Source organism: Protopterus annectens, chromosome 3.part0 (genome assembly GCF_019279795.1).
Source record: "Protopterus annectens isolate FY-2018-M chromosome 3.part0, PAN1.0, whole genome shotgun sequence".
NCBI lineage: Eukaryota > Metazoa > Chordata > Ceratodontiformes > Protopteridae > Protopterus > Protopterus annectens.
This window is the reverse complement of record NC_056731.1, coordinates 432,287,143-432,309,498: the sequence shown is the minus strand read 5'-3', so window position 1 is coordinate 432,309,498 and position 22,356 is coordinate 432,287,143. Positions and strand designations below refer to the sequence as shown.

Here is a 22,356-nt window from a genome sequence, read left to right as displayed (position 1 = left end):
ATCACTTATCAAAAAACAAACGTGATTACTGTCACTTGATACTTCATACATACAGAAGTATGACTAGAAATAATTATTTTTTGATCATAACAAGTGAGTCTCATCAATACTTTCACAGATTGTGCCTGTGTCAAAACAAGGTACTATTTCTCAGTGGAAAGATACTGTAAATAGAATGAGCTTCAAGAATATAATATATACTATGAAAGAGAGTGAGGCAGAGGGATATCATATTTTTTTCTTCTTAATGCTATTTTTTATCAAAAACTAAACTGTTATTGGAATAGAATAACAAATTAATTTACAGATGGGTTTATCTGACAGTACCCTACTTAGAGTCACACTGTCTTCAATCCCAAAGTGAGAATGACTCTTCACCTAGGGTAACAGTGTGCCCTGCAGCATGGTGTTCTACATAAAATAAGGTTTAGGCAGAGCTCTTCCCAATTTTGCTTAAGTATCTCCCACTCCCAGTACTTACCAGGAATGAAGTTAGATTCAGTGAGACATATTCTGCTTTCCGTTCTGTTCCCTGAGCACTGATTCCCCACGGGAAAGAGGACATTACAGTGGCGAACGCGAAATTGTAGTCCTGTTGCATCACATTCAGACCATTCTGACCAGTCCGACCAGCTTTCTGAAAGTAGAATAATGACTTTTGTAAGTACTAAAATACATTAGCTTATGTTCTAAATATTAGCATGTATATATACTGCATACATAAAATGTGCAGTAGACAGCATTTTAAAATGGCAGGGTACACAAGCCACATGAACCTCATATCACTAAATTCTTCAATAGGTACATAAAGGGCTATTCAAATATTAAAGTGTCAGGAGGTTCTGACTATAGTAAATTAAAACATGACAAATGGTTGGTAACGTGACAGCTCTGACACATATTTAGCTGAAGTAATATTCTCAAAGTCACAGACAGCTTTAGGAAAATGCCATGATAATTGCTTACAAATGTTTCCTGGTACATCTGCCTTATCTGTACAAGTCATTACTTCCTAGTTGTTTTTAATTAGATATGCAGAGAAATTTTGGTGGAAATTCAGCAAGTCAGAATCAAAATAAGGAAATACTTTTTGGAGTAGTGTATCATCTGCAAACAGCTTAAGTGTTTGCAACATGTACATGTGAGGCAAGGACTAGTTTCACTTTTCAACTGCAACATATTTCACAGTGAGAAACACAATTGTTCACCATTTACACATTTTCCTTCAAATATTATGTTTTACTGACAATGCACGTACAACACAGCTTTCTGTCCTTTAAATAACTCTGTCTTAATTTCTCTCTCTCTCTCTCTCTCTCTCTATATATATATATATATATATATATATACATGTGTGTGTGTGTGTGTGTGTGTGTGTGTGTGTGCATATAAACCATATAAAACAATTCTGAAAAACTTCCTAGCTAAAATGTGGCTCTTTTCCTGCTCAACCCCATGATAAACTATATCCTTAAAAATTAACAATTACCTATTCATTCCTTTTATGCCTCCTTAATATCCTGTCTTCACTCACTTCTTTACTTCAATGTATTTCTCTTCCCTGATTTTCTTTCTAAATATGAAATAACCCTGTTTTTTTCTCTCACTTTATATTTCCAACCCTGTTTGTATTATACTAACTTACCTTTAATTTCTCTATAAAGTGCTACAATTTCCCAAAATATTGAATCATTGTCATATAAGTTGTATCTGTTTTAACCAATAGTTTTACATTATGTCTACTGTACATGCTTTTGTATTATTTTTGAAGACTATAAAATTATTGTTCTTAAAATATTTTTGCAATCCTTTAGAGCTTTTCTCTCTGGGTCTCCTCTGAAAATGAACACCTACCTAATCAGACTTTCCAGGCAATCAAATCCATCCATCCATCCATCCATCCATCCATCGATCCATAATCCTTTTTTGCACATGGAGTGGGTGTCATTTCAACAGTGAGAATCGTCTACAACCAAGGTTTACACCGCTGGCTGGCTATCCCTGCTGCGGTAATTCTTCCACAGCACACATGCATTCTCAAACCTATGGCCAATTTAGAGTGTCCAATCCTCCTACTGCATGTCTTTGGAATGTAGGAGGAAATTGGAGCATTGGGAGGAAATCCACGTGAACACAAGGGTGTACATGCAGACTCCACAAAGAAGTCACCCCAACCAAGGATCAAAGTGGGGAACCTTTTGATGTGAGGTGACAACTCTATCCTCTGCACCACTGTACCACCTTTTACAGGTAATCAAATGTCAATAAATTAATATATATTAATGTTGATGGAGGTTTAGTAGAGCTTGGTTCAATTTTCATGTATTTGTCTTTGGATGAACAGTAATGCTTTCAAATTTTATTAGTTTCCTCATAATGGAATCATATATAAAAATCTAGGATTTAATGGTAAATGAAGCCAGTACACAAAAGACTACATGGTCATACAAAGCAGGTGAGAACATGACCATCACCCATCATCAGTGGAGCCCCTCAAGGATGTTTTCTGAGGACTTTCGCTTTTGGTGCATTTTTCTCAAATGTCCACCTCACCAAATGTGGAGTTGACTGCAAAGCCCTAGGCACTATCTTACCCCCACTAACACCACCTTCTTTCAAATGGTACTTTAGCATTTCATAGGAATGTTGCATTAGAAATTACCTTTTAGGCAGTGCAAAAAAAAAAAGCTGCTTTCTAGCACTTTCCAAATCCAACCCAGCCAGCTTTATAAACTAATGTTGGGCAACGATTAATACCTATCAAAATAATGAACAACATTAGAGTTCTGCTAGCTGTTTCCCTTTCTTTTTTTACCCCTTTAGCTACTACCATCTGTAAGAAGTTGCCCTCTTGATTGTATGTGTGGCTGAGAGCTGTGTCAGAGAGGTAATTATAGCTCTTGTCAGACCAGTCATGGCATACCACATGCTATCCTGGAACCTTGCCTTCTGGTGGAGCTGGAGAAAATGTACAGATTATGTAAAATCAGAATCAAAGAGCTTCATATTTTGTCTTATAGCCAAATGCTGCAGGCATTTGCTCTTTTTCCTGTCTATTATTGCCTTCTTAGAATGACCTATGCTTGGCATACAGATCATTAATGGACCCCTTCCTATTTGGGACCATTTGCTTAAAATATTCTTTTGGTGTTCTGATCATAGGTTCATAGGTTGGTACTAGGCTATCGGCCCTAGGGTCTATACAAGCCTAGCCATAACAATTCTCTGGCTATTTCTTCCCACAGTATTTACTTCCCTGGACCCCTGTCTAGCAGGGCGACTGATGTGATCCCCGGGGTGAATTTCCTATCTCCCATCCAATCATCAAGGTTCCTTTTGAAGAGGGCCAAAGAGGAGCTTTGCTTGACATGTATGGGCAGTCTATTCCAGAATCTGGGGAGTCTGTGGGTAAGGAACCTACCCCTCCAGCATGTTTTGTTCATTGTGATGACAAGGTTTAGATCCCTGGAGCGTGTGTCTCTGAGGGATTGAGATTTCTTTAAGTGTAGCATGTCCAACAGCTCTGGGTCTGACATGGCCTTGTATGTTAAGCAGAGATCGCCTCTGAGTAGACGATATGTGACAGAGTATAGGTGAAGTTTTTTTTAGACGGTCAGCATTGGGCATCTGCTTTAGGCCTGTTATTATTTTAGTGAGGTATTTCTGTGGCCTTCCCAGTTGTTGCAGATGTCTTGAGAGGTACATACCAAATGGGGCGTTGTATTCTATAATGGGTCTAATGAGGAATGAGTACAGTGGGATAATGACCTCATTTTTTCTGGATGAAAAGCCCTTAGTGATGAGGTGTGCAACATAGAAGGATTTCCTGACTGTTGTGGCGATGTGGTTATCGAAGGTGAGACCACTGTCTACCTGTGTCCCTAAGTCTCTTATCACACTTTCGGTGTTTAGCTTACAGCCACCTATGTGGTAATTCAAAGGTACATGTTTTTTCCCAAAGGGGAAAACTATACATCTCTTGGCATTGAGCTTGAGCCCATGGCTCTGGCACCAAGCATCTGTTTCTATACGGCCCTTTTTGTAGAATATCCACATAATTTGGGGATTCAATAATGGCTCCCAGTTTGCAGTCATCTGCAAACTTTGTTAGCCAGAGTTCCTTAGTGTTGGCCTGTACTTCATGGGTTCATAGGTAGGTACTAGGCTATTGGCCCTAGGGCCTATATAAGCCTAGCCAAAAAGGTACCCTGGCTTTCGCCACCCAAAAAAATTATTTTCCTGTGCCACTGTCGAGCAGAGCCACAGAAGTGATCCTCGGGGTGAATTTCCTATTTCCCATCCAATCATCAAGATTTTTCTTGAAAAGTGCTAATGAGGAGCTTTGTTTGATATACATAGGTAGTTTGTTCCAGAGTATGGGAAGTCTCTGGGATAGGAATCTATCCCTCCAGCATGTTCTGTTTATTGTGGTGACAAGGTTTAGGTCCCTACAACGTGTAGCTCGGAGGGATTGGGATTTCTTTAAGTGTAGCATGTCCAACAGCTTTGGGTTTGACATAGCTTTGTATGTTAGGCAGCGATTGCCTCTGAGTAGGCGATATGCGACAGAGTAAAGTTGGAGATTTTTGAGACAGTCTGCATAGAGCATCTGTTTCAGGCTGGTAATCTTCTTTGTGAGGTATTTCTGTGGTCTTTCCAGTTATTGTAGATGTTGGATAAGTAGATGCCAAACAAGAGCAGTCCCAGGACTGAACCCTGAGGTACTCCACTTGTCACTTGTCTGGAGCTGGATTTGGAGTCAGCTACTTTTACAGTGTGGGTTCTGTCAGTAAGCCAGTTGGCAACCCATCGAGTGACATAGGGATTAATGCCCAGCTTAGTAAGTTTATCTATAATTCCAGAGTGGGGAATGGTGTTGAAGGCCTTGGTGAGATTTAGATAGGCTGTGTGGACCACCTTACCCTTGTCCACGGCTCTGGTGACTGATTCGAAGAAGTCAATCAGATTCAGGAGACAAGATCGGCCCTTCATGAACCCAAACTGCGTGGGGTCCAGTGTTTGAAGGTTGCCAATGTCTTTGTTTATAAGTTCCATGATAATAATAGGTTCCATGGCCTTGCAGATCAGGTTTGTCAGACAGATGGGGCGGTAGTTCCTGGGATCCGAGGTGGATCCCCCTTTGTGGAGTGGGATAACTGTAGCTGTGCACCACTCAGTGGGCACGAAGCCTGAGGTGAGGCTATGATTAAACATGACACTTAGGTGAGGTGCCAGTTCATTTTGTAGTTCATGTAGTACACAGCCTGGGAAGTCGACTGGTCCCATGGATGCTGTATTCTTAGCTTTGCGGAGTGCGTTTTTTACCTGTGTGGCTGTTATTACTGGAATTTGGCAATTGTTCGATATTGAGATGGGCCCTTTAGTGGGTGAGATGGGGGTGAAGTTTGCACTGAATCGATCTGCCAGGATATTGGCAATATCCTTGGGATTAGTATATTTAATGCCACTCTGTTGTAGCTCAGAGCAGATCTGAGCATTGCCATTTAGATTCTTGACATAGCTATAGAATGCCTTGTAGTTGTCTTTGGAATCGTTGGCAATTTTATTTTCGTAACTAGCTTTGGAGGATTGTATGAGGGATCTCAGCTTCTTACTGAGGCTGGTAAGGAAGTTTTTTGCATCCTGGGAGTTTTCCTCTTTTCTGCAACAGTTTCTTCCTTTTGTTATAAAGTTTTGGCAAGGGACCACCAGATTGGCTTCCTTTTTTTGGAGGAGAGTGTCTTGGTTCTATTGGGAATGGCACGATTCATGCACGAGTGGATGTGCTTGTATAGTGCCTTAGTGCAGGAGTCAGCAGTCGAACTTTCAGTTCCCGTCTGCATGGGTGTCATGAAGTTTGTCACTTCTGACTTAAGTAACATGAAGTTAGCTTTGGAGAAGTTTTTTACAGAGGTTTCCTTACTAGGGGGTGGAGGTGGGATGTAGATGTCAAGGGTGATTAGCTTATGGTCAGACCTGACCAATGAGGGGATGACAATAGGTGTGGAGCATCGATTTCCCATGTTGGTAATGACCATGTCTAGGATACTGGAGCCCCTGGTGGGACTAAGGATTAGTTGATCCAGGGCTTTGGAATTTATGAATTCCAAGAACCGTTGGGAAAAGGTGTTGGTACTCGAGTAGTTTTCCCAGTTAATGGCAGGGTAGTTAAAATCACCCAGTATTAGGGTGTTTGGTTGTATCTTAATATTTTCCAGTATGTTTAGAAAGGTGTAGTGAGAATCTTGGGGCATGGTGGGGGATCTGTAGCAAGCTACAGTTTGGATTGCAGTCTTATCTAGTGTTAGTTGCACCTGGAGAATTTCAGATGCATTGTCTTGGGCAACTAGCCTGGTGTTGTGAATGTCCTTGGTGAATATAGACACTCCTCCACCTTTAGTGTTTCGGTCCTGGTTTGGTGGCCGAAAAGTGTGGTAAGAGTTGTAGCCTGGTATTGCAGGAGTGCTCTCTGGAGCCTTGAACCAGGTCTCAGTTACTGCACATATATTGATGTTCTCCATTTTTAGGAGTGCCTCAAGAGAATGCATTTTGAGGTTTAGACTTCTAGCATTGAGTAGCATTACCTTCAGATTTTGCATGCTTGCACCTGTTATGGTGGTGGTTTTGTACTTTGAACTGTGCCTAAAAAAGGCACTATAGGGGTGGCAAGAGCCTTAGCAAGTAACCTGAATCCCAGGGGCGACAGGTGCAGACTATCTCTAGCAAAGCATCGTGGTCTGTCCATCATGTCGTCCCAGGCAGATAGATACTGGATCCCCTTTGAATGACACCAGAAGCTCAGCCAATTGTTGAAGTCAATCATTTTGTCCTTATACTGTGGTATCATTCTGGGTGAAGGCAGGATGCTACTCAGGGCTAGGGTCATACCTGCCTGGCCCACATGATCTGAGAGCTCTTCCATGTCTTTTTTCATGTAGTCCAGGGAAGTACGTCTCAAGTCATTCACTCCAACATGGACAATGACAGAATCATATCTGTACTTGTTATAGAGTGACTTGAGTGCATGCGTTATGTGACGGATCCTGGCACCCACCAGGCAGCTGAGTGTAATTTTCTCCTTGTTCAGCCTGGTTAGTGGGACATCAGTATGCCTGACTATAGAGTCACCTATGACTAAAATGTTGGGTACGTTGTCTTGCGTTAGGGGCTGTTGTTGGGTGGCACACTGGTGTTGTGAGCTATGTGACACTTCGGTTGTGATTGGTATTTGTTTGTGTTTCAGCTTTGGAGGTCCTTGTTGCTTGGGCAGGTTACTGTTAAAGGCCTACACATATGTGGTTTTAGTGCTGCTATGTGTGGGTGTTGGTGGTGTGGGTTTAGAAGGGCTATGTGTTGCTTGAGGTGTAGTGTGGGTGTTAACCTTCTTCTCTTGACTGTCTAGCACAGTCTTGGGTGGAGAGAGCTTTGCTTCCAGTTTGGCTATGTAAGTGCATCTCTTACAGGTTGTAGTGTTGGGTGGTAGGAGGAGAGGGTTGTCTGTATACATGAGGCAATTGTTGCATTGCCCCAGTATGGCCAGATTCACCAGGTGGACAGGAGAAATCACCTGAAGCTGAACTGTGGACATGCCTGGTTTGATGTTTCTTTTTTGTAAAGTACAAGAGCTGTTTTCCCTTACCTTAGCAAGGTACTTTGCAATTATAGGCTGTTTAGTGACTATGATTAATTTCTCCTTATTAACAAGGAGTGTTGAGTGCTTGTATGAGTTTAAGACTTCCTAGTGCTTTCCAGCAGGTTTTAAAGCAAGTGCTAGTCACAGGGGTGCTTAAAGGTAAGATGAAATAAAATGATTTATCCTAAACACTGCATTGTGCACTAGAGGAGTTAGATGTGAAGGCAGGTAACTTAAGTTTTACCTGTCTAAAAAGTTAAGGTTTAGTGGAGAGTCACTATTTTTAAAACAGCAAGATAGATTGAAAGGGGGTGGTCACTTTTGTATTCTGGTACTATGGAATACAGTAGGATGGCCAATAAATTTAAATAGTTGAAGGGGGGTGATTTCACAAAATGATAATTTTGTGCTTACTCACACAAGCCAGTAAAGACAGAAAGGAAATGAGATATATGGTCAGGGGCGGCTCGTGGCATCGGGCTGCCGGACTGCAGCCCCCTCAAATTAAAAAAGAAAACAAAATAAAAAAGAAAACAAAAAAAAAATATTTTTTTAAATTTTCGCGGACTTCGCGCATGCGCAGTAGTCCCGACTACCGTCGGGCTATGCGCATGCTCAAGGCAGTCCGGCAGGACCCATAGAGGGACGCAAGGAGATGTCTGTGCACTTTAAAGTGCACAGACACGCTGAGAGGATACAACGCATCCGGACTGCAGCAGCAACAGCCAGAACACACTCGGGAGGGAGCTTGGGATCTCGTCGTCGGGAAGGAGCTTTACTGGGATCTCGCGGGTCTTTGAGAGTATTGCGCGGGCAGGATATGGTATGGAGAACAGACAGGTAAGTCTATGGTGCATATTACGTTATGTGTTGGTGCTTGGAACTTGAGTTGTGTATGTGTTAGCTGGTGCTTGGAACTTGAGGTGTGTGTGTGTGTGTGTGTGTGTGAAAATGCCCCTGGAGCTCATGGTGGTGTGGTAGGGAATACCTCAGGCTTGAACCCTGTACCCTGTATGCAGGTGTTAAAGACTTGAGTTCCCTACCCACCACCATTTGTAAAAAAATTGCAGATTTTTGCCTCATATTTGATCTGAGCTGTTCCTCATAATATCTGTGGTTTGTAAATGCTGCAATGCTTGATATTTGATGGTGTAGTAGTAGCATTGTTACCTCACAGCTGCAGGTTCTCCGGTTTGATTCTTGGCTGGGGTTCCTTCTTTGTGGGTCTGTATCTTCTCCCTGTGTTTGTGTGGGTTTGCTTTTGTGTCCTCCCATGTTACAAAGACATGTCTGCATTATTTCTTCCTGGGCCTCTGCTGAAAATTGTTTTTTTGTTCCAAGTCAGACTGTCCTGATTAACAAATGTTAAATAAAATTGACAGGCATTTGAATTTCAGACTTCAGGTTTCTGAATGTTTAATTCCTTGCAGATTTGATGGTGCAGTGGTAGTATTGTTGCCTCACAGCTATAGGTTTTCTGGTTTGATTCTTGGTTGGGTGGCTTCTGTGTGGAGTCTGCATCTCCTCCTTGTGTTTGTGTGGATTTCCTCTGGTGCCCTGCCATTTTACAAAGACGTGTCTGCAGTATTAATCCCTCGCCTCTGCTGAAAATTGTTTTGTTCTGTCCGCAGTAAAATTGACCGGCATTTGAATTTCAGACTTCAGGTTTCTGAATGTTTAATTCCTTGCAGATTTGATGGTGCAGTGGTAGTATTGTTGCCTCACAGCTATAGGTTTTCTGGTTTGATTCTTGGTTGGGGTGGCTTCTGTGTGGAGTCTGCATCTCCTCCTTGTGTTTGTGTGGATTTCCTCTGGTGCCCTGCCATTTTACAAAGACGTGTCTGCAGTATTAATCCCTCGTCTCTGCTGAAAATTGTTTTTGTTCTGTCCGCAGTAAAATTGACCGGCATTTGAATTTCAGACTTCAGGTTTCTGAATGTTTAATTCCTTGCAGATTTGATGGTGCAGTGGTAGTATTGTTGCCTCACAGCTATAGGTTGTCTGGTTTGATTCTTGGTTGGGGTGGCTTCTGTGTGGAGTCTGCATCTCCTCCTTGTGTTTGTGTGGATTTCCTCTGCCCTGCCATTTTACAAAGACGTGTCTGCAGTATTAATCCCTCGTCTCTGCTGAAAATTGTTTTTGTTCTGTCCGCAGTAAAATTGACCGGCATTTGAATTTCAGACTTCAGGTTTCTGAATGTTTAATTCCTTGCAGATTTGATGGTGCAGTGGTAGTATTGTTGCCTCACAGCTATAGGTTTTCTGGTTTGATTCTTGGTTGGGGTGGCTTCTGTGTGAGTCTGCATCTCCTCCTTGTGTTTGTGTGGATTTCTGCTGCCCTGCCATTTTACAAAGACGTGTCTGCAGTATTAATCCTCGCCTCTGCTGAAAATTGTTTTTGTTCTGTCCGCAGTAAAATTGACCGGCATTTGAATTTCAGACTTCAGGTTTCTGAATGTTTAATTTCTTGCAGATTTGATGGTGCAGTGGTAGTATTGTTGCCTCACAGCTATAGGTTTTCTGGTTTGATTCTTGGTTGGGGTGGCTTCTGTGTGGAGTCTGCATCTCCTCCTTGTGTTTGTGTGGATTTCCTCTGCTGCCCTGCCATTTTACAAAGACGTGTCTGCAGTATTAATCCCTGCGTCTCTGCTGAAAATTGTTTTTGTTCTGTCCAGTAAAACAAATTCGCATTTTGAATTTCAGACTTGTGTGGAGTCTGCATCTCCTCCTTGTGTTTGTGTGGATTTGCTCTGGTGCCCTGCCATTTTACAAAGACGTGTCTGCAGTATTAATCCCTCGTCTCTGCTGAAAATTGTTTTGTTCTGTCAAATTGATCGGCATTTGAATTTCAGACTTCAGGTTTCTGAATGTTTAGTTCCTTGCAGATTTGATGGTGCAGTGGTAGTATTGTTGCCTCACAGCTATAGGTTTTCTGGTTTGATTCTTGGTTGGGGTGGCTTCTGTGGAGTCTGCATCTACTTCCTGTGTTTGTGTGGATTTCCTCTGGTGCCCTGCCATTTTACAAAGACGTGTCTGCAGTATTAATTCCTCGCCTCTGCTGAAAATTGTTTTGTTCTGTCCGCAGTAAAATTGACCGGCATTTGAATTTCAAACTTCATGTTCTTCAGAATACATAGTAGCACAACCTTTTTCTAGCAATTTTCTAAGTTTATAAGATGAATATTTTAAATTTGTCCCTATTTTGGGACTGTATTCCCCATTATTGGCTTCGTCAGGTTTTTGTGCTAAGGTTGACAGCTATGGCAAGAACTGAATTCACTGAATATGGACTGTAGAATTGTGCATATTTACTGATAATGGTGGACTGTAGAATTGTGTATTTACTAATAATGGTGGACTGTGGAATTGTGCATATTTACTAATAATGGTGGACTGTGGAAGTCTGAGTAGACTTTTTATGATAAATGTTCTCAACTGGGCAGTTTTGCCATTATGGGTGCATATGTTTTGTTTCATTGCTTACTGGAAAAATGTTCAAAAACAAATTTAAAACACCCTCTAACAAGTGTACTGTATTGTACAAGGAATATAATTTTAGTACAATGAGGAAGGTGTATCAAAGAACACATGTATGTTTCATATGCAAGGGGCCTATGACTAAAACAACCCAGAATTAATCTTTATCTGCCACTGGCAAAATGTATTTTCTTTGAATGTGGGTTTCAATGCTGTTTCAATGAATGTGAGTTTCAAGGGCAGAGACGTTTTAATGCTAAGTTTTCATTGTGAGACTGCATTGCTTTGTTTAACAGATGACTTAATGTTTGTGCTGTAAAATACAAAATAAAACTTTCAAATGAAGTCCAATCATTGAAGTAAAGCAGTATGCACATTAGTGTGTTTATGGTAAATGGAGTGAAATAGCCAAGTAATGGTTAATTGGGGGAAATTTTAAAAGGGGCCCCCCGGGCCCCCGGAAAAAAAGGCTTTTTTTTTCCAGGGGGTTTTTTTTTTAAAAAAAACCAAAAATTAAAAATTTTGTTTGATCCGAGGTGGATCCCCTTGTGGAGTGGGATAATCTGTGGCTGTGCACCACTCAGGCACAAGCCTGAGGTGAGGCTATGATTAAACATGACACTTAGGTGAGGTGCCAGTTCATTTTGTAGTTCATGTAGTACACAGCCTGGGAAGTCGACTGGTCCCATGGATGCTGTATTCTTAGCTTTGCGGAGTGCGTTTTTTACCTGTGTGGCTGTTATTACTGGAATTTGGCAATTGTTCGATATTGAGATGGGCCCTTTAGTGGGTGAGATGGGGGTGAAGTTTGCACTGAATCGATCTGCCAGGATATTGGCAATATCCTTGGGATTAGTATATTTAATGCCACTCTGTTGTAGCTCAGAGCAGATCTGAGCATTGCCATTTAGATTCTTGACATAGCTATAGAATGCCTTGTAGTTGTCTTTGGAATCGTTGGCAATTTTATTTTCGTAACTAGCTTTTGAGGATTGTATGGGGATCTCAGCTTCTTACTGAGGCTGGTAAGGAAGTTTTGCATCCTGGGAGTTTTCCTCTTTTCTGCAACAGTTTCTTCCTTTTGTTATAAAGTTAATGGCAGGGGACCACCAGATTGGCTTCCTTTTTTTGGAGGAGAGTGTCTTGGTTCTGTTGGGAATGGCACGATTCATGCACAACTGGATGTGCTTGTATAGTGCCTTAGTGCAGGAGTCAGCAGTCGAACTTTCAGTTCCCGTCTGCATGGGTGTCATGGAGTTTGTCACTTCTGACTTAAGTAACATGAAGTTAGCTTTGGAGAAGTTTTTTACAGAGGTTTCCTTACTAGGGGGTGGAGGTGGGATGTAGATGTCAAGGGTGATTAGCTTATGGTCAGACCTGACCAATGAGGGGATGACAATAGGTGTGGAGCATCGATTTCCCATGTTGGTAATGACCATGTCTAGGATACTGGAGCCCTGGTGGGACTAAGGATTAGTTGATCCAGGGCTTTGGAATTTATGAATTCCAAGAACCGTTGGGAAAAGGTGTTGGTACTCGAGTAGTTTTCCCAGTTAATGGCAGGGTAGTTAAAATCACCCAGTATTAGGGTGTTTGGTTGTATCTTAATATTTTCCAGTATGTTTAGAAAGGTGTAGTGAGAATCTTGGGGCATGGTGGGATCTGTAGCAAGCTACAGTTTGGATTGCAGTCTTATCTAGTGTTAGTTGCACCTGGAGAATTTCAGATGCATTGTCTTGGGCAACTAGCCTGGTGTTGTGAATGTCCTTGGTGAATATAGACACTCCTCCACCTTTAGTGTTTCGGTCCTGGTTTGGTGGCCGAAAAGTGTGGTAAGAGTTGTAGCCTGGTATTGCAGGAGTGCTCTCTGGAGCCTTGAACCAGGTCTCAGTTACTGCACATATATTGATGTTCTCCATTTTTAGGAGTGCCTCAAGAGAATGCATTTTGAGGTTTAGACTTCTAGCATTGAGTAGCATTACCTTCAGATTTTGCATGCTTGCACCTGTTATGGTGGTGGTTTTGTACTTTGAACTGTGCCTAAAAAAGGCACTATAGGTGGCAAGAGCCTTAGCAAGTAACCTGAATCCCAGGGGCGACAGGTGCAGACTATCTCTAGCAAAGCATCGTGGTCTGTCCATCATGTCGTCCCAGGCAGATAGATACTGGATCCCCTTTGAATGACACCAGAAGCTCAGCCAATTGTTGAAGTCAATCATTTTGTCCTTATACTGTGGTATCATTCTGGGTGAAGGCAGGATGCTACTCAGGGCTAGGGTCATACCTGCCTGGCCCACATGATCTGAGAGCTCTTCCATGTCTTTTTCATGTAGTCCAGGGAAGTACGTCTCAAGTCATTCACTCCAACATGGACAATGACAGAATCATATCTGTACTTGTTATAGAGTGACTTGAGTGCATGCGTTATGTGACGGATCCTGGCACCCACCAGGCAGCTGAGTGTAATTTTCTCCTTGTTCAGCCTGGTTAGTGGGACATCAGTATGCCTGACTATAGAGTCACCTATGACTAAAATGTTGGGTACGTTGTCTTGCGTTAGGGGCTGTTGTTGGGTAGCACACTGGTGTTGTGAGCTATGTGACACTTCGGTTGTGATTGGTATTTGTTTGTGTTTCAGCTTTGGAGGTCCTTGTTGCTTGGGCAGGTTACTGTTAAAGGCCTACACATATGTGGTTTTAGTGCTGCTATGTGTGGGTGTTGGTGGTGTGGGTTTAGAAGGGCTATGTGTTGCTTGAGGTGTAGTGTGGGTGTTAACCTTCTTCTCTTGACTGTCTAGCACAGTCTTGGGTGGAGAGAGCTTTGCTTCCAGTTTGGCTATGTAAGTGCATCTCTTACAGGTTGTAGTGTTGGGTGGTAGGAGGAGAGGGTTGTCTGTATACATGAGGCAATTGTTGCATTGCCCCAGTATGGCCAGATTCACCAGGTGGACAGGAGAAATCACCTGAAGCTGAACTGTGGACATGCCTGGTTTGATGTTTCTTTTTTGTAAAGTACAAGAGCTGTTTTCCCTTACCTTAGCAAGGTACTTTGCAATTATAGGCTGTTTAGTGACTATGATTAATTTCTCCTTATTAACAAGGAGTGTTGAGTGCTTGTATGAGTTTAAGACTTCCTAGTGCTTTCCAGCAGGTTTTAAAGCAAGTGCTAGTCACAGGGGTGCTTAAAGGTAAGATGAAATAAAATGATTTATCCTAAACACTGCATTGTGCACTAGAGGAGTTAGATGTGAAGGCAGGTAACTTAAGTTTTACCTGTCTAAAAAGTTAAGGTTTAGTGGAGAGTCACTATTTTTAAAACAGCAAGATAGATTGAAAGGGGGTGGTCACTTTTGTATTCTGGTACTATGGAATACAGTAGGATGGCCAATAAATTTAAATAGTTGAAGGGGGGTGATTTCACAAAATGATAATTTTGTGCTTACTCACACAAGCCAGTAAAGACAGAAAGGAAATGAGATATATGGTCAAATTAACATAAGGGGGAGGCAACTAGAAAGACAGTGGTGTTTAAAAACACTACGGTAACCGGTGGGAGGGTGGGGAAAAAATTTATGCCTGACTCACAAGAGACAGAGCTGTGGTCTCTTTTCAAGTTTTAATATGCAATTAAAAGCAGAGTATGAGTAAAACACAAGGTAAATAAAACAAATCACAGTATTCAAAATAGAAAAAGGCAATAAAGTAATACAACAAATAAAAAGCAAACTAACCTTTCCCTCACAGCAAAGTGTAGCAGAGTCTGGGTGAGCCTTTCTAGTAAAAGCTTACATGCCTTCATAAACTTTTATTAACACACCACAAATATGACAATTACATTTCTCAAAGACTGCAATGCATATGGTATAAGGTCTCAATCCCAGTTAAATACAGATCATCAAGCCATACATTTAAAAAAGAAACGGAAGTCTAAATGAGCACATGTACATTCCAAACTTAGCTATGTTACATCAAACTCCTCAGTGACTAATGAGTCTTTAGCTTATTAAATAAACATTGAACCTATCCCTACAGCATCAAATCATGAATTAATGAAAGGTGCAAGACTAGGCAGGTCCTAAACACAGAGTGGTTGCTTTAATTTCCTATGGGGGAAGTAGATTTCAGTTTACTGACATTATTATAGAATTTTTTATCTTATATTGCCTGACCAATTATTTGGCTTTCAAGAGTAAGCCCTCCCATTTTATAAGTGATCTAAAATAACATTTATGGGACCTTACTGTTGGGTGGGGTCCTAATGGAGAGAGGAAAAGTCAGCAAGCAAAGGAGAGTAATAGTGCTGAAATTGAATTCATCCTCAAGTTTTGGTGAGTACCTTCATGGGTGGACCCTGTTTTTCAAAAAAATCCTACCAAGGCAACACTGATTTATAGACTGTATTTATATAGCATATATCATGAAGAGAAGTAGGTCAAAAGCTAAAAAAAGATGGGTGCACAACACCCGGGATAAAAAAGTGCCCAATCCTGGTAGGCACACTGGTGCCAGGACTGGAAAAAAATGACAATGTAGAACCCTCAAAATATGGAGACATTCTTACAATGGGCTCAAGCCAGGCCCAGGGGAGGATGCCCCCCTGTTTTAGAAGAAATGAGTCCACAGAAATCACAAAAAATGATAGGCCAGAGAAGAGCCATAAAGACAAAGAGTGGACTATTAAGGATAAGAAAGAAATTATGTATAGTTACTATTATGCAAAAAAAAAAACAGAATTTTCAGACACAAGATATACAAAGATTAAGAGATAAGTCAGAAGAAAGAAAAATACTTCCACAAGAAAAACTGTCAGAAGCCTCAAATAAAAATTTGGGTATATTAAAGCAACAGATTTTTGAAAAACAGTATATAGATCCAGAAACTTTGATCTGTTTGGAAACAGAAGCATCTCAAGAAGTACAAAAATGTAAACAACAAAACCTAGAGATTTTAGAAAAGCATAAAAAGGAAATATGGACATGGGAAAGAAAGAGAGATTTGATATGGTGCAATATTAATGCAAAAGCGAAAGCCAAATTAATAAACATAAAGAAGGCAGTCCCAAAGATATTCAAAGAGGAATACAGGCAAAGGCATCCAGATATGGAAATTTCACATTAAAGAAAATAATACCACAAAGAGGGAATGTAGAAAAGAAGATTAGTAAAGTAGAAGTTAAAAAAAAGAAGTTGAAGTTATGGCATGCCTGCAAAGTGAAGGATTTGATGTAAAAGGTCTAACACAGGTTACATCACAGCATGATGGAACGAGTCCCCAAAGTAAGGAGAAACAGAAAGATCAGGAGACATCTGAAGAAGAAGAAATATGGGCATGGGAAAGAAAAAGAGATTTGATATGTGTAATATCTATGCAAACAAGAAAGCAAAACTGATCAATACAAAAAGAGCAGCACCAAAGATATTTGAAGACAAATAAAGGCAAAGGAATCCAGACATGGAAAACTTTACAATACAAAAAATAAGAAGACAAAGAGGAAAAGTAGAAAAGGAGATCAGTAATGGAGAAGTAAAAGAAATAGAAACTGAGGTCATGAGGTACCGCCAAAGTGAAGGATTCAGTGTAGAAAATCTAATTCAGAAAGCACCACAACAAGACAGAGAAATGGAACTCCAAAGTAAGGAGAAAACAGTGGAATGGGGAGTAACTGGTCAGGTGCCATATAAAGATATTTTGGAGCCTTCCACAGAAAACCAGTATAAACATCCACTTGAAGCTGGACAGCAAAGGAAGGAACAGGATACTGTGGAAACTGACACAATTAATGCTGAAGAGTGATAGGCTAGTGAGTTTTCATATGACAGAGCAACGGATGGCACAGGATGAAATTGAAGAGAATGTGGCACATGAGGATGTAGTAGAACATTCTATAGAATGCCTACAGGAAATGGAAAACAAAAAATGTGCCCTCAATCTACAAAAAATGAAGTAAGAGAAGAGTTGCTTGACTTAATAGAGAAGGTAGACATATTAAGATCAATGAAAGAAATTGACTGCAGAAGATCAATAAAACCCAAAGAGTCAGAAGTTTGATAAAGCAAATGAATACAGTAATTAGGACTGTCTATAGAGATTCATGGGATATAACAGAAGTAAATAGGATACATTACTGCGCAGCCAAATTAATAACTGATAAAGTTCTACCACAAGAACACAGAGTAGTGGAGGAGAGAAAGGGGAAAAATTGAATATCATCACGGAAGTATCGAATAGAGAACACTATAAAGCAACTGCCACAAGAAGTGTCACTATTAGAAGAGTATAGAAGAGGGAACAGATCAACAAAAATACTCAGAAAGAAAGACGTGATAAATGCAATGCGCAGTATTAGAACAGATCAGGATCTATCATGCACTATCACAAATAATAAACTAGAAATCTCAGCACAGGTGAAAACACTTATAAGATACATAGACAGAAATAAAGGAAAAGTGCAAAATAAGCAATTTATTGATAATCCAAAAAAGTTTTATAGAGAATTGGGAAATAAGGTAAAAGAATTGAAAGACCACCAAAAAAGAAGAAATAAGATACATTTTGGAGAAATATCTATGAAGATCCTGTGGAACATAACAAAGATTCTAAATGGATAGAAGAAGTAATAAAAAGAATAAGATGTTTAAAGGTAGAGGATATGAAATGGGATGAAGTAACAATCAGAGAGATTGAAACAAAGTTAAGAAAAGCCTCTAAATGGAAAACCCCAGGCCCAGCTGGAGTACCTAACTTCTGGTTAAAAATATTAACATCTTTGCATGAAGAATTAGCCATGACTACAAATTATTTATATGAGCACCTGAACAGACACTAACTTGGCGCTCCTGCTTAAGAGTGAACCTGAAAGCTACCCTAAAAATTATAGACCAATAACTTGCCTTCCAACAACATATAAACTATACACTGGAACTGATGTCAACAGAGTTTATAGTCATTTAGAAGAAAACTCAATTATGGCAATAGAACAAAAGAGCAATAAAAGAAAGTCATATGGAACAAAGGATCATTTGTTGTTATATAAAATCATAGTGGAGAACTGTAAAAAGGGAAAGAATTTAAGTATGGCCTGGACTGACTACAAAAAAGCATTTGATATTATCCCACATTCATGGATAAAGGAGTGCTTAAAAATGTATAAGATATGCTCTACGTTGATTGATTACACTACAGTGACCATGAAACAGTGGCAGACCACACTGAAATTAAGCCATGATAAAGGAAAACTTATTATTCCAGGGATAAAAATCCAAAGGGGGGATATTCCAGGGTGACTCTCTGTCACCACTGCTATTCTGCCTTGCCCTTAATCTATTAAGCTGTCTACACAAAAGCTTAGGTCAAGGCTATAATGTGGCTCTTAGAAAAGAACAAAGTGCAAAGATTTCTCATCTTCTCTTTGTCAACGATTTGAAACTATATAGCCCATCAGATGAGGAACTGAAAGCACAACTGCAAGTTGTCAAAACGTTTTCAGATGATATAAGAATGTCATTTGGTCTTGATAAATGCATAAAAGCAATCTTTAAAGCAGGAAAACTGCACCACCAAGAAAACATCAGTTTGGGACAATAATGTGATATAAAAGAACTTGAGCAAGAGGGAGTGTATAAATATTTGGGAACTGAAAGCATCAACAATAAAACATGAACAAATGCGAATAAAACTTCATAAGGAGTACTCTGGAAGACAAATTAATCTTGAAAACAGCTCTGACATCTAGGAACAAAATCCAAGCTATAAACCAATTTGCTCTTCCTGTCCTAACTTACAGTTTTGGAGTGACTGACTGGCCCCAAAACATGCTGGATAGATTAGATAGGAAAATAAGAAAGATGCTTCATGCTCACCAAATGATTTATAAAAATCAGTGCATACCAAGATTATATATTCCCTGTTCTGAAGGAGGGATGGGTCTCCTTGAAATTGACTACATGTACAGATCTGCAATCATGGGACTCCACACATATCGGCTGACCTCACAGGACCGAAACGTAGTGAAAGTTTTGAAACATGAGAATAAATCTAAGCTGACTTCCCTGCTTAGGCTAGCTGAAGCACATCAGCATCAAGCAGGAATGGAAGTCAAACCACAAGTGGATAAAAACCAGGTAGCAACTGAATGTTGCAAAAAAACAAAAGAAAGAATATAAAGTGAAGGACCAGATGAGAAGGCAAGTAATGTGGAAAATGCATAAATATAGTTGCAAGTATAGAAAACTTTTGGAAGAACCTCATGTTGATCAGGGACAAACGTATGAATGAAACCAAGAGATGAAAGGTTAATATAGGCGGCACAAGATAGTGGGCTATGTACACATTGGTTTACAAAGTCCATTGAACATGTGGGAGAAACAGACACATGTAGGTTTTTTAAAACAGAACTGGAAACAGTTGCACACCTCGTTGCTGGTTGCGACCTAGCAATGGCAGAAGGACTGTATACTGAAAGGCATAATAATGTGGTGAGACTGTTGCACTGGGCATTGTGCAAACATTCTGGTATTGAAGTGGCTGCAAAACACTGAAAACATAAGCCACAAAGCATCATAGAAAATAATGAAGTCTACATTACATGGGATTATCCATTGCCAACAGTTCAAAAGATAGATGCTAAAAAAACAGATATAGTGGTCCAAGAAAAGAAGAAAAAAGTAGCATTGATCATTGAAATCGCCAGACCCAGTGACTACAGTGTCCTGTGTACAGAGAGACACAAAGTCATAAAATATAAGGATTTGCAAGCAGAAACTAGAGCAACATGAAAGAAGGATACCCAGATAGTTCAGATAGTAGTAGAAGCAATGGGTCTTATAAAAAAGAGTCTACGATCATATTTAGATATGCTACCAATACATGTAACTCCGTACGAATTGCAGAAGGAATCATTACTGGGCACATTGCGGGTGCTGTGAAGAGCACTTTTGGCTGCCATCAAAGAATGAAACCATACTAATTTCATGAACTTTAATCGTACTTAGACTTAGGAATGGGGTCCATTCCCGTAACTGTATTAGAAACCCAAATGATTTGGAGAAATTAAAAAAAATCGGGTGGTGATAAAAGTAAGGCAGGAGGGAAGGAGGTGTTCAGGCAGTAATGGATATTCTAGATTTCCTATGGGAGAAGCAAAGGTTTTCATCACACCTGGACAGAGGTACAAATGTACATATCACTATTATTGTCACTAGTAACTAATTAGTACTATGACTGGAATTTAGTGCATAATCTAGTTTGGCGATGAAAACACTGTTGGCAAGAATGTATCATGACTAACATGCTAGCTGGGGATATACATTATAGAAGGCTTTCAGATCTGTGACCATGGGACCACAGGATGTGCCAGCATTATGTTTAAAGGACAAAGGTGGTTTCAGCCCCAGGCCTGGGTATTTATGCATTTGTTTAACTCATTAATGCCCAACAGCAGACATTTAATTAAATATGACATCTCTGCCTACCAGTAGACTAGATCGCACTTGGCTATTAATGAGAGTCAGAAGGAAAATTAAATATATGAACATTTTCTCAGCTGAACCATGAAAGCAGTTTTGTGCATTTCTTGCTCAACTAAAGTAATTTTCTCAAATTTAATGTACTTAATGGTGACAATGGATACAGCAAGTTCAGTGCTATTATTAAGTCACAGTGAAAAAGATGTTCTTTGTGGTTTACTTTTCAAGCTTTAAAGGCTTGAAAAGGACAACACAGCACACACAAGAAGCACTTTAGGTATGATTAAAACCATAGCAGCCTGAATCCTCACCACAGACACCAGTGAGGGACGTTCACTTAGAACAAAGATAGATATACACAGTATTTCAAGATGTAGCTCTTGCATCAAGCAAAATTTCCCTTAAGAGCACACAGGGAACATACTCAATTTGGATTCTGGGATTCTTTCTCTCTCCAGGTCCACAATAAGACTCCCCACTAGCACAGCTATAGAGTTGAGTCCTCAACCGAGTGTCCAAGTCAAGTCCTGCTCCAAGCAGCTGACAAACACACTCTTTAATTTACATACACACACACACACACACACACACACACACACACACACACACATACACACACACACACAGACACACACACACACACGCACACATCTAGGAAAGGCTGGCACAGATTTACCGACCCTTTCCCAGACTACAAGGTAGTTACTACAACCAGACACTCCAAAGTCAGCTACTCTAAGGCTCTTACAAGGGTACCCAATTATACTGAGCAAAATGAATACTAATACCAATGATAATTTTGATCAAACAGCAAGACTTTCAGGAGGGGCAACAGTGTCATCAAATAAATATAAGTACTCTCAAAGGTTAAAATATTCTCTAAAAGGCCACTTACAATGGGAAGTTTAAATATATTTAATAGCAAACAATAAAAGAACATGAAAATACTAAATATCAATTTACAATAAATACCAGAGTTTCAATCACAAGAAATACTGAAATAACACAGATGAATAGATTCACACAGATACAGAAAAACAGTACTTAATGAATCTTACTATATTTTCCTGACTGATCTAATGAATTAGTATTCCCTGGTTACTTACTAAAGCAAGGCAAGATGAAGTGGGTGTGAGATACTTCTTTGTCAGGTTACAAAAACAGAGTGCCCTGAGACTTCAGTCTCATCTAGCATTAAAACATAATTTTTGTGCTGATTACAAAATGACATCACATACATCTAGTCATCTGACTTCTGGTTCTCATACTACCCCCTCCTTTACTATAAATTGAACCAGAATCTCGCACATATGGGTTACCATGGATCTAGGACTGTTTACCGAATACATGTTTAAAGGAAACACAAACGCTCATGCTCACTTTCGCGAAAGTGCTTTTTCACCGAAAATGCACTTTTGCTAAACAGAATTAAAAAAATTTAAAACATCACAAACTTAAAAAAAAACAGCAGTAATCATGTTTATGCAAGCTGCCCTGCACCCCCATAGCCCCCCACACCCCACCTACTTTTATATTCTCACTTCGAGATCGCACTACAGTGGGGAAAAGAGAATATTCCCTTATTCCCACTGTGCCGCGATCTCAGCAAAAGCCCTGTTTTGTTGTTTTTTTTTATTTCTGTTTCACGAAAGTGCATTTTCTGTGAAAAAACTCTTTTGTGAAAGTGAGCGCGAGTGTTTACGTTTCATTGAAAAGTGTATTCAGTAAACAGTCCTAGACCTGGGTTATCATATATACAAATAGAGCTTTGCTAAGCTGTGTTG

The 22,356-nt window shown here is 40.1% G+C and overlaps 1 protein-coding gene across 2 annotated transcripts in view; it reads right to left on the bottom strand.

Annotated features, from left to right (window-relative positions):
- Nucleotides 1–22,356, bottom strand: part of SEMA5A (semaphorin 5A) — a 2,688,572-nt gene that overhangs the window by 33,088 nt on the left and 2,633,128 nt on the right. For both annotated transcript variants that reach the window (XM_044064865.1, XM_044064863.1), the window contains one exon: nucleotides 482–637. In XM_044064865.1, coding sequence (XP_043920800.1) covers nucleotides 482–637 — 156 coding nt within the window. The remainder of the gene's footprint in view (nucleotides 1–481; nucleotides 638–22,356) is intronic.